The following is a 12,658-nucleotide window of genomic DNA, read 5'->3' on the forward strand; positions in this document are numbered from 1 at the left end:
CTCTTCACTTCACATCTCATTTCACAAACACGAAGAAAAAAAAACCTGCGAGCAAAAAAACAACAACGCAGTTTCAAATTTTCAAAAATAAGAAACGTTTCTTTTGTTGCCGGAGAAACGATGTCCGCTCGTCACGAGAAAGAGAAGGGCGTTAACGTTCAAGTTCTTCTTCGCTGCAGGTATTTGGGCTTTTTAATTTAATGAACGGTCGTTTTTTTTTTTATGAATTAGTTGCGTTTCTATTGATATGAAATTGTTTTAATCTGTGTGTTTTTAGGCCATTTAGCGACGACGAGTTGAGGAATAATGCGCCTCAAGTAGTGACGTGCAATGATTATCAAAGAGAGGTCGCCGTTTCGCAAAGTATTGCTGGGAAGCATAGGGTTTTCAACTTCGATAAGGTTGTTCTTGTTAAATTAAGAGAAGTTTTTAAATTTTATTAATTGTGTTCGAATTTAATTTGAAATTGATTTTAGTTTGTGTGGTAGTTGCTAGATTTTAATTTATAGAAACCGTGTTGAAATACGCAAAAGGTTGTTATAGATGACATAATTTGGCATAAGATAATGCTAAATTTTTAGTTTACGGTGAATGAATTCTGTAGCCTTGTAATTGGTGAATGAATTGTGATGTTTTAGTTTATGGTGGTTCTAGGTTTTTGGTCCTTCAGCACAGCAGAAAGATCTTTATGAACAAGCAGTTGTGCCAATTGTAAATGAGGTCCTTGAGGGTTTCAACTGTACAATTTTTGCATATGGTCAAACTGGTACAGGTAAAACCTATACAATGGAAGGGGAATGCAAAAGGTCCAAGGTATATATACCATATGTATTTATTATGACCACTGTTGTTAGACTCGTACGATTCACGAGTCGAATCGTACGAGTCGAGTCAATTTGTATGTAAAACGAGTCGAATCTATGGTGTGAATCGAAATTGTTCTGGAATCGGTACCGAATCGTCAGAATCGGTCCTAAATCGACGGACTCGGATCGACTCGGTTCGACTCGGCCCGACTCGGTCATTCTTTAAAAGCTGGAATTTTTTCTTTCAAAGATGTAAATCCGATCTCAATTTACTGTTGAAACTTCATTTGCATGCAAAATTAAATAAAAAGAGAGAAAAAAAGATGAAAAAGATGAGATTATTTTGTGGAAATAAGATAATAAATAGTTGTCGCCGCCCTCAATGAAAAAGAGGAGAGGAGATGAAGAAGAAACGATGGAGGGAGATGAGAATTAGTGGTGAGATAAGGTCAAAAGTTGAAAACAAGTGGGTGGGAGGAATTTACTATTGGTTTTAATTATCTAAAATGACATGTGGCATTTCAGTTTCATGCAAAGTTTTAAATTTTAAAGATACATCTACTTTATTTACGTTAATTCCTAAATAATAAAAATAAAAATAGCAGTTTTATAAATAAAAAAGAATTTAATTATGTATATTTATTTTTTAAATATAATTAATCTAAGAATATATAATATAATATTTATTTTTATTTAAATATTTTATTTATAATTAATTATAAAAGTTTAAACCGAATCTTACGATTCGATTCGATTCACGATTCCCGATTCACAAAATTAAGATTTCGATTCTCGAGTCGAATCTCGATTTGACAACTATGATTATGACCATTCATTTTTTATATTTATAATAATATTTCTTTGAAAATGATGGTTTCCTTATTGATGAACCAATTTGGCAGAGTGGGCCTAATGGAGAATTGCCTTCAGAAGCAGGGGTTATACCCAGAGCGGTTAAGCAAATTTTTGACACACTTGAAGGCCAGAATGCAGAGTATAGTGTTAAAGTTACTTTCTTGGAATTGTACAATGAGGAGATTACGGACTTGCTTGCCCCAGATGAAATTTCTAAGGTTAATATGGAGGAAAAGCAAAAGAAACAATTGCCTTTGATGGAGGATGGGAAAGGTGGTGTTCTTGTACGAGGTTTAGAAGAGGAAATAGTAACAAGTGCTAATGAGATATTTACACTCCTTGAACGAGGGTCTGCGAAACGCCGCACTGCAGAAACTTTGTTAAACAAGCAATCTAGGTGAAAACTGTTCTTTTGTTCCTTTCAAGTTCACAGTCAGTGTTTATTGTTCTTTCACCAATACGCTGTTTTTCGATTGTTTTAGTCGGTCGCATTCTCTTTTTACCATTACTATACATATCAAGGAAGCAACTCCTGAAGGCGAAGAGCTAATTAAATGTGGGAAGCTGAATTTGGTTGATCTGGCCGGTTCAGAAAATATCTCACGTTCGGGTGCCAGAGAGGTATGCTTTGTAGTTCTCCTGGTAATATCTACTAAGTTGCCAGTAAATGTTTCATTTCAAGCTAAAACTAATTATGATATTATTTTATAGGGCCGTGCAAGAGAAGCTGGTGAAATCAATAAAAGTTTACTAACTCTTGGTCGTGTTATTAATGCTCTTGTAGAGCACCTTGGACATATCCCTTACAGGTTAAAATGCTTTTCTGTGCTATTCTTCTATAAGCTATAAAGCATCTGTTTTACATACTAGTTTTCCTCCAGGGATAGCAAGCTGACAAGGTTGCTTCGTGATTCACTTGGTGGAAGAACAAAAACATGCATTATAGCAACAGTTTCACCTGCTGTTCACTGTATTGAGGAGACATTAAGCACACTGGATTATGCATACAGAGCCAAGAATATAAAAAATAAGCCTGAGGTATGTTTCCATATTCTTTTTAACTTGGATTTAACTAAGCTATGTTGCAGTTCCTCGTTTTAAGTACTCAGTAGGTTTATCTTGCCGACTGTCTTGTGCTAAATTAGATAAACAATATTCCAAACCTTTAAGTAAATGGTTAATGTTTTAGTGAATGTCTTGCTACATTGAACCTAAGGACTTTGAAATCTGATCTTTTGAAATTGAAGTGGAAGAAGTGGGTGTTAGAGACTGCCATGTTTTTGCTTCTATTGGACCCTATAACATTAGCAGTTTCATACTCATTTGCTTTTTCAGTTATATTTCGGTGTAAATGATTTTTCATAGTCTTGCGTATTTGTAGTTGTTTTGATTCTTGAATGAACAATGTATGTTGGATTTTTTTGTGTGTTTAGACAATGAAATAGGAATCATTATTATGGCCAGACTAAACATGCCATTTGATAAGTTAGTGTAATTTCATAATATGCTAATGAGTATGCTATCTAAATGTATAGAGGATTGTGCTTCAGCAGTATTTGTCTTTTATGTTAGATTCCATCTTAAAACCAATTGGTATTAAGTGGAGGTGCCCAACCAATATATAAACACATGTCCACTCACACACACAACCAATGTGGGATTTCCCACTTTAACACTCCCCCTCACGCGTAGCGTGTACGGGCCGAGCAACAAAGTCCCCCCTCACGTAAATCTCACGTGGGCCGGGCCAAACTCAAATTGTGTGAATGGACAAAGCTCTGATACCATGTTAGATTCCATCTTAAAACCAATTGGTATTAAGTGGAGGTGCCCAACCAATATATAAACACATGTCCACTCACACACAACCAATGTGGGATTTCCCACTTTAACACTCCCCCTCACGCGTAGCGTGTACGGGCCGAGCAACAAAGTCCCCCCTCACGTAAATGTGTACGGGCCGAGCAACAAAGTCCCCCCTCACGTAAATCTCACGTGGGCCGGACGGAACTCAAATTGTGTGAATGGACAAGGCTTTGATACCATGTTAGATTCCATCTTAAAACCAATTGGTGTTAAGTGGAGGTGCCCAACTAATATATAAACACATGTCCACTCACACACACAACCAATGTGGGATTTCCCACTTTAACATTTTAGACATCTGTCGCTGATTCCATGTACACTGGATGGTAGCGCTACTTTTATATTACTACATCTAAACCTGCTCTGTCCTGTGTTCATGTTGCTATAGCTTTGAACTTATAGCCCTTTTATTTGTAGTTGCTTTTCAAAGAGTCTTACGTTTTTTGTAATTTGCAGGTGAACCAAAAAATGATGAAATCGACTCTTATTAAAGACCTTTATGGAGAGATTGATAGACTTAAATCAGGTGAAATACTCTGGATCAGCAGGGCTAGGAAAGAAAGGATCTTGCAAACTACTATGGTTTCCTCAATGTTTAATGTTGTAGTTTACTGACTTGAAACAAACTTGATATCTTGTCCAGAGGTCTATGCTGCACGTGAAAAAAATGGTGTTTACATCCCAAAGGAGCGTTACTATCAAGAGGAGAGTGAAAGGAAGGTATTCCATTATGTCCCTTGTTGATTATGTTTATGCGTCTTCTTTTACACAACTAAACTATTTTCAGTTTTGATGGACTGTTGTTTATCAGCTCTTTCTTTACCTTCATGTGGAAGAATCAAACAATGTTAATTTTTATGGATGTGTTTACATATAAGTCTCTCAATCAATTTTGATATATTTCTCTGTTTGTTCAGGCAATGGCTGATCAGATTGAACAAATGGGAGTTACAATGGATACCCACCAGAAGGTTAGTGCTTATCTTACATTTTATGGGAAGTACGATTGATGCAGCATGACACTCATATTCACTTGAAATGCCTACGTTATATTGCTAAACAGCAAATTGAAGAGTTGCAAGGAAAATATGACGCCCAAGTTAAACAATGTTTCGAGTTGAGTGTAAAGCTAGATGACACAGAGGTAACTTAGTTTCCTAAATTTCTGCACTTGTTCTGTATGCATGCATAGTCTTGTAATCACTCATGTGAAATTCGCAGAAAAATTTAAACCAAACTTGCAAATTGCTTACCAATACTGAAGAAGATTTGAGGAAATGTCGTTATACATTGAAGGAGAGGGATTTTATCATATCCGAACAAAGAAAAGCAGGCATGTTTAGCTGCTATTCTATTGAATTTTATTTAGATCTACTTCATTTGATTGTGCATAAACAGTCCTGTGATTTATTTGAAACAGAAAATGCTCTCACTCATCAAGCATGTGTTTTGCGATATGATTTGGAAAAAGCTCTTCAAGATAATGATTCTTTGTTCCAAAAGATTGGTATGTTGTTTTTAACTTAGTCTCTAGATCCATATTTTTATGGATAGCTCACTGACTATTTATTTGTTATTATCTGATCTCTTGTCCTGCATATAGGTAGGGAAGATAAGCTGAATTCTGATAATAGAGCAGTGGCTAGCAACTTCCAAGTGGAACTCTCTCAGCAAATTGGTTTTCTTCAGAACCTGGTGGCTTCCTCTATTTTAAAGCAAGATGAACATATCCAGCGTGTTGACAAATATTGTAATTCTTTTCTAGACATCCATGATAAGGTATGGAAACACTTGGAAGCATCCTTTACCATATTCTTGTTTCTTGACTTTTTGCTCCTTTTAAATTTTGTCTTTGTTTTGAATTGGATTTAGTTGAATTAAATTGATTTTATGTCTTGTGCATAATTCACTTTAGGCGGTCAAAGTTATGAAGAAAAAATTGATGGCTTCAAGGACTTTGTATATTTCTCACATTGAGGCAGTGCAAAATGTTGTGAGGTTGCACAAGGCTAGCTCTATTGCAGGCTTAGATGAAATTTCATCTTCAGTGTCTTCTAATGCTCAGTCTATTGAAGATGTGGGTAACAACAGTTTGTTTGCTTCTCCTTCTATCGCTGGTTAACAGTTTTGAAACTTATTTTGCTTGACGTTAATTTTTGTATCAGTATCTCGAATCAGAGGCTGGTCAGGCTGCTTCAGTATTTGATGAGCTTAAGAATAGTTTGTCAACCCACCAGGGGGAAATGGCTCTTTTTGCTCGGGAAATGCGTCAGGTTTGTTCTTATATGTGATCCATACTTTATCATTGTCTCTATCATGTATTGAGTGGTCTTTGAGCCTGTGAACTGTGAAGTAAATCAATTTACTTCAAATGTTTTCTTGTTGGGCAGTAGATGATACACACTTTTTTCTGTGTTCTGCTAAAGAAATTTCATCTATAATTGGCTTTTTATACTAAGAAAGCTTGCAATTGTTGAAGGGTTTACCTCTCTAGTCCTGTTTGTCAAATGCACCATATTGTTATTTGCTGTTTGCTCAATTTACTATTCTAGCTGTTTCTAACTTATGTATAATTCTGTTTGGATATGGAATGGCTTAAAGAAATTTCATATTAACGGCGAGCGAACAAAGGAGATCTCTGAGTACATGAATGGATTTCTCCAGAAGCTTTTGGACCAATCAGAAGCTCTTCAGAACCATGTTGCACATGCCAATGACAATCAACTAAAGAGTATTGTTGATTTTCAGAAGGCCTATGAGGTATATTCTTGACATAGGTTGTACGAGTAATTATATTTGGATATTGCTGACGCAAATTTTTGTGCCCTGCAGGAGCAATCCAAATCTGATGCTGAGAAGCTTGTTGCTGATATTAGCAATTTGGTCTCCAACCACATTCAGCGTCAAAAGGAGCTGGTTTGCTTCGATGCCTTCTATTTCTCTTATCTGTGTATTCTCTGGATTGACTGAAAGTTGTTCGCATAGGTGGATGCACGGCTTATTGATATCAGAGAAAGTTCCACAGCAAATAAGGGAACTTTGGATGGACATGTGTCTTCTTTGGAGGGTGTAACAACAGATGCAAAGCGAAAATGGCATGAATTTTCTATGCATGCCGAGAATGATGCTAAGGAGGCTGCAGATTACTCTTCTGTCAAGCATTGTCGTATGGAGTTATTATTACAGCAAAGGTATGATATGTTTTTTGCGGTTTATATTTTCTGTGTATTAGTATCTTCATTTAGAATAGCAGGATTTTGTTTAATTGATCTGAAGGAGGTGATGTTATTAATAAGAACTTATAGCTTGCATTGTGAAACATTGTGCAACATATTCTCAATTTAACCTTTTGGTTACCCTTGCTTTGGTTCAGTTTAAGTACTACTGAGACTGCTTTGAACCACTGGAGAATGACCCATGAATCAGTGAATGAAATGGGCCGTACACATGTTTCATCTTTGACATCACTTACCAGGTAGGAAATGATTACATTTTGTTTGGATGTATAAACACTTGATTTATTATATCAACCATCAAACGATCAACTTTGCCAAATAGCTAGTGCTGTACTAAAAATAATGATAAGATCATAAGCTAATGGAAGAATTTGCATCAATATTCTCATATGTGCTGTTAATTTATTCATAATTGCACGTGCACAGGAATGCATGTGAGAGCATTGAGCAACACGATGCTGAGGTTGATTCTGCAAGGATCGGAACAGAGCAAGATGTGGCTAGGAATAGTGAAGATTTGAATCAGCATATTGACAGTGAGTATTATTTTATTGTGCTTTAAGTTCCATTTGCTAAACTTTTTATTTGCTGTTGTAATAACTCTTTTAAGGATATTGTGAGCTTTTAGTATGTCAGGGAAGATGCATGCTATACCTTAACAGTTCTCAAATTAACGCTCTGTTTATACATTTTAAGTGCATAAGCATGTTCAGCTCGTCTTCTTGTTACCTTTAGATTTAACAATGTGTCAATGAATTTATTGTTGATGAAAAAAAGGGTGAAAATTGCAATTACTAAATTGTTGTTCATGCCTTATACCCCACAAAAACAGTTCTGTAGATGACACCGTTGATTTTGTACAGATATGTCGGAGCAAGAGCGGGAGTCTGTATTTGGAATCTTGGAAGTTATCAAAGCTCATGCAAACACACTAACGAGTTTTAGGGAAGATCATTCTGGTCAAGCTGCAGTCATTGAGGACAAATCACAGGAAGCCTTCGGGCAGCAGTTTATGGTAAGTTGGTTTACCATATGATTTGTTGCAGAATTTCTTATTGTCATTAGCCTATTGCAAATGGGATAACTTTAAGGTCCTGTTTGGTTTGCAGAATAGAGTACAAAATATATTTGTAAGAGAATATTTAATCCTTGGGAATAGCTATTCTTTTATTTTGGGATAAATTTTTTTCTACGATTACATATGAAATAGCTATCGTATTCCTTATCAATTCTATGAATCAAACATGGTCTATTCTGGCCCTTTTCAGTTTTTTTTATCATGAATCATTTTGTTATTATTTGAACTGAAGGTAATTGTCACTATGCTCATCTGGTTTTCTGATATTTCTCTCATACATTCTTAAAATTGTTTAGCAGTAGCTTTTGTCAAATTAAAGTTTTTGGCTTTCATTCTCTCTTCAATATTCATAATTCTGTATGATGCATTGCTTTAATTTGTATTCAGCACCTATACGGATACTACCTTTGCTACATTTTGACATTTATTTCTAAAATGTGCAGGACTATGAACCAACAGGTGCAACACCTGTTAGATGCGAGCCAGAAGTTCCCAGTAAGGGAACAATCGAGTCTCTACGAGCAATGCCAGTGGAAACTCTACTCGACGAATTCCGAGAAAATAATTCTTACGAATCATTCGATGTGAAAGAGGTGAAACCATCTTTAATACCACGGTCACCCCTTGTACAACTCAACTAGTAAACTGTCTTCTGGCTGTTCATCTGCTTGATCAGTGATAAAAATCCATGCCTGTACGAAATACGAATAGTGTATATTGTCGTTAATACAATCCGGATAAAAAAGGTAATATTTAGGTTGATGATGCAGTGAGAAGTGGGTGCATTAGCAGTGTTTCTGAGGTGTAGGGTGATTTCAATTCCATCTTGGGATTATTCAGTAAGATTGAAGGTTACTTGTAGTTGTAGAAGTTGATGTAAAGTGAGGCGAGAGCTCCATATTTGGTGATTTAAGTTTATTTTTGGGAATTACTGAATTTGTTATATCCAAATTCTGCATAAATGTATTGCATTACTGTAGATCACTTGAAACACAGAAAATGAAAGTTCTCTGTTGCCAATGTGGGCCTAGCCTGGATGGTTAAGGCGTCTTTAAGTGCATCGAGAGGTTGTGAGTTCGAATTATGCCTCGGCAACTAACAACTAACATGAGACTTTAAAGAGTTGATTTCCACCTTTGATAAAAAAAAAGTTCTCTGTTAGTTAGTGGTTACTACTCAATATTAGTCAATATATGGATTTCTTATTTACTGAAGCTGGAGAATAATTTATGAATGACAATTGATTTTGTCAATGATCAATGGACTAAATGCTGATATGATGAAAAGACAATTTATTATTAAGGAAAGGACCAAAACTTTATAGTCTCATCAAAGAGATTATAATTTGAATAACAAAATTAATTAAATTTAATTTTTTTCTCAAAGTTAAATCAAATAGATCTTAATTAATATGAAATTATTGATTTATGGATTTATTTAATCTTAATAGATGAAATTGAATTGATATAATTGGTTAATGATATAGACATTTGTGTATCAAAATCAGCCGTGTTTTATATATCCTTTTAAGGGTTTTTTTTTTTCGTTTTATGAGAGATTGATCTTACAAATTTAGCAATTTATTGCACCTATAGTTTAAGCTATAACTCATTCATATCGTTCTCTCATTAATTTTTGGTAGCGTTCGGTTGCTTACGGAATTTAAGATTTGGTGTCAATTTATATGAATAACGAAATGAATTAACCGAAATTCAGTCATTACTAAGCGACATGACGCTTCACCCTGCTCATGGATACGACATAACAGCAAAGATTTTCCCTCAGCCGCAAGACGACAAGACGTGTTTTGCATGAATTTGCTCGTAATATGTTCTGTCTGAATTTGAGATTTTGATGATCCGCTCCCTTTTTATCAACTTCATGTCCAAAATCCTTAAAATTGAAACCACTAACAAATTCCTTAACAATGTTAATCTCCGGTTCCAATGTTGTTCAACTTCTACAGCATTATCAGATACCATGTTTCAACCTCAATTTCATCAACAGGCCACCTTAGCAGACCCACCCGTAGCTCAAATACCCAAAATGTCAAACCCTAATTTTTCATTTATAAACACTAGAATTTTAATCTCCACGCTCATGAACTGCAAAAACATTTTTCAAATTAAACAAGTTCATGCATTAACGACTACAGCTAGTATGCTTAATAATGACGTCAGTGTAGCTAACAAGCTCTTGTTTGTATATGTGCGAAACAAATATTTAACTGATGCATATCTATTGTTTGATAAAATGCCACAGAGAGATTCTGGTTCTTGGAGTGTAATGATTGGTGGGTTTGCTAAAGTTGGTGATTTTATGCCCTGTTTTATGACTTTTAGGGAATTGATTAGAACTGGGATGCAAGTACAACCTGATAATTATACATTGCCTTCTGTTATAAAAGCTTGTAGGGATACAATGGATATGAATATGGGTAGACTGATACATTGTGTTGCGATGAAATATGGGTTGCAGTTGGATCATTTTATTTGTGCTGCGTTGGTTGATATGTATGCTAAATGTAGAGTGATTGATGATGCTAAACTATTGTTTGACGAAATGCCGAGTAAGGATCTTGTAACATGGACTGTTATGATTAATGGATATGCTGAATGTGGGAATGCGAAAGAGTCCTTGGTTTTGTTTGATCTTATGAGAGAAGAAGGTTTTGTTCCCGATAAGATTGCTATGGTTTCTGTTGTTAATGCTTGTGCTAAATTGGGTGCTATGAATAAGGCTAGGCTTGTTCATGAATATATATGTAGAAATACGTTTTCTTTGGATGTGATATTGGGAACAGCAATGATTGACATGTATGCTAAGTGTGGAGATGTTGAGGCTGCGAGGGAAATCTTTGATAAGATGCAACGGAAGAATGTGATTTCATGGAGTGCAATGATTGCAGCTTATGGATATCATGGGCAAGGCAGGAGAGCTCTTGAATTGTTCCCTATGATGTTAAGCAGTGGGATAGTGCCTAACAATATCACATTTGTTTCCCTATTATATGCTTGTAGTCATGCAGGCTTGGTTGAAGATGGTCTTCAGATGTTCTCCTTGATGGGGGAAAGTTATGGCGTAAGGCCTGATATAAAGCACTATACTTGTATGGTTGACCTTTTGGGGAGAGCTGGGAGACTTGACGAGGCATTTAGATTTATTGAGAATATGCCAGTCGAGAAAGATGAGGGTTTATGGTCTGCATTGCTTGGAGCATGTAGGATCCATAAACGTATAGACTTGACAGAAAAGGCCGCAAAGTCCCTTCTTGAACTACAACCTCAGAATCCGGGACACTATATATTGCTTTCTAACATTTATGCAAATGCAGGTCAGTGGAAAGATGTAGCAAAGATTAGAGAACTGTTCACCAAAAGAAAACTGAAAAAAATCCCTGGTTATACTTGGATTGAAGTGGATAACATTATTTATCAGTTTAATGTCGGGGATATAGCTCATCCTCGAAACAAGGAGATTTACGCGATGCTGAAGACTTTGAGTCAGAAGTTGAAGTTGGCTGGGTATGTTCCAGATACAAACTTTGTATTACATGATGTTGATGAAGAAGTTAAAGTTGGACTTCTTTATACTCATAGTGAGAAGTTGGCAATTGCATTTGCGCTTATTGCAACACCTGACGGAACTCCTATCAGAATGTCAAAGAACCTTAGAGTCTGTGGAGACTGTCACACTTTTAGTAAGCTTGTGTCAGATATTACAAAGAGGGAGATCATTGTCCGAGATGCTAATCGCTTTCACCACTTCAAGGAAGGGGCTTGTTCATGTGGTGATTATTGGTAATCAATATGATCCCTAGGGTACATTTCCTCGTCTCATATTATACTTTTAGATTGCATATACTGTGCCTAAATTCTCAGTTATTGCTAGATTAAATCTAAATTGCATATACTTCAGTATTTTGATGGGTGCAAATATATACTTGGGATTTGAAGTTTCAGTTTATGCTTTAACCTTTTTATTGATCTGTTTTCGTACTTTAGCTGAGCAGATGCTAGAGAGTGGAACTGCAAGGATGCTCTAGCATAAAATTTATTGAATGAAAAATGAAAAATTTAGATTAAAACTAGGCAGTAACTCAACTGAATTTAACTCAATCCAACTTGGTATTAACATCTGAGTTAACCGGCATTTTTTGGTTTGATACATTAATTTCTCTTTAAACATGGAAAAGTAAAATGTCAAAAATAGTTAATTTTTCAGAATTTTGCCAACTAACACATTTATTGTATGATTATATGAAATAATAAATTATTTAATCTTATTACCTATTATTTTTTATATTGAAATAAAATGCCTTGAAATTAAAATTTCACTTCTATTTATCAAACATCCCTTTAAGTTGCTATTCTTAAAGGTAATTCAGGTATAATTTCTTTTATGGCCTAATGGATAAATCCGAACATTTTTTTTACCTTTTACATTTCTAACTAAAGTTTTAAAATTTTATAATTTTAGTCCAATTTTAACCATTCGCAGCGATTTTAGTGGGTTCGCCCCCATCAATTTAATAGTGTGAGTGGACATGGAATTTATGGACCCCTTTTTCCATCTTTTGTAACTACAAACAAAGCGTAGAGACTTCAGCCAACAAAATATTGATATGCTAAAATTTCAAAAACTAATTTAAAAAAATAGAAGTGTTCACTGTTCACCTCTAAAATCTAAAAACTTACAATAAACGCATCCCAATTATGTGTTTCTACATTTCAATGCTTAAAGATTTTATTTATGTACAATTTAGCTTAATTAGCTAAATCATGAAGGCTCATGTCCATCAAAGTTTTCCATGCAAG

The 12,658-nt window shown here is 35.3% G+C and overlaps 2 protein-coding genes across 2 annotated transcripts; both read left to right on the forward strand.

Annotated features, from left to right (window-relative positions):
• On the forward strand, positions 1-8,820 carry LOC126677191 (kinesin-like protein KIN-5C). Its single transcript, XM_050371697.2, has 23 exons — positions 1-179; positions 278-401; positions 655-813; positions 1,709-2,058; positions 2,144-2,282; positions 2,373-2,470; positions 2,543-2,699; positions 3,984-4,053; positions 4,171-4,247; positions 4,445-4,498; positions 4,591-4,671; positions 4,749-4,860; positions 4,948-5,034; positions 5,131-5,306; positions 5,443-5,604; positions 5,693-5,800; positions 6,129-6,287; positions 6,360-6,443; positions 6,513-6,718; positions 6,901-7,002; positions 7,190-7,299; positions 7,627-7,778; positions 8,285-8,820. The coding sequence occupies exons 1-23, from the start codon at positions 121-123 to the stop codon at positions 8,480-8,482; spliced, it is 3,024 nt and encodes a 1,007-aa protein (XP_050227654.1). The 5' UTR covers positions 1-120; the 3' UTR covers positions 8,483-8,820.
• Positions 8,821-9,522: 702 nt separating this feature from the next.
• On the forward strand, positions 9,523-11,802 carry LOC126677192 (pentatricopeptide repeat-containing protein At2g33760-like). Its single transcript, XM_050371698.2, has one exon. It carries the CDS (start codon positions 9,696-9,698, stop codon positions 11,643-11,645), a length of 1,950 nt encoding a protein of 649 aa, XP_050227655.1. The 5' UTR covers positions 9,523-9,695; the 3' UTR covers positions 11,646-11,802.
• Positions 11,803-12,658: the final 856 nt, after the last annotated feature.

The sequence above is a fragment of the Mercurialis annua genome, linkage group LG4 (genome assembly GCF_937616625.2).
Source record: "Mercurialis annua linkage group LG4, ddMerAnnu1.2, whole genome shotgun sequence".
In the NCBI taxonomy this organism is placed as follows: Eukaryota; Viridiplantae; Streptophyta; class Magnoliopsida; order Malpighiales; family Euphorbiaceae; genus Mercurialis; species Mercurialis annua.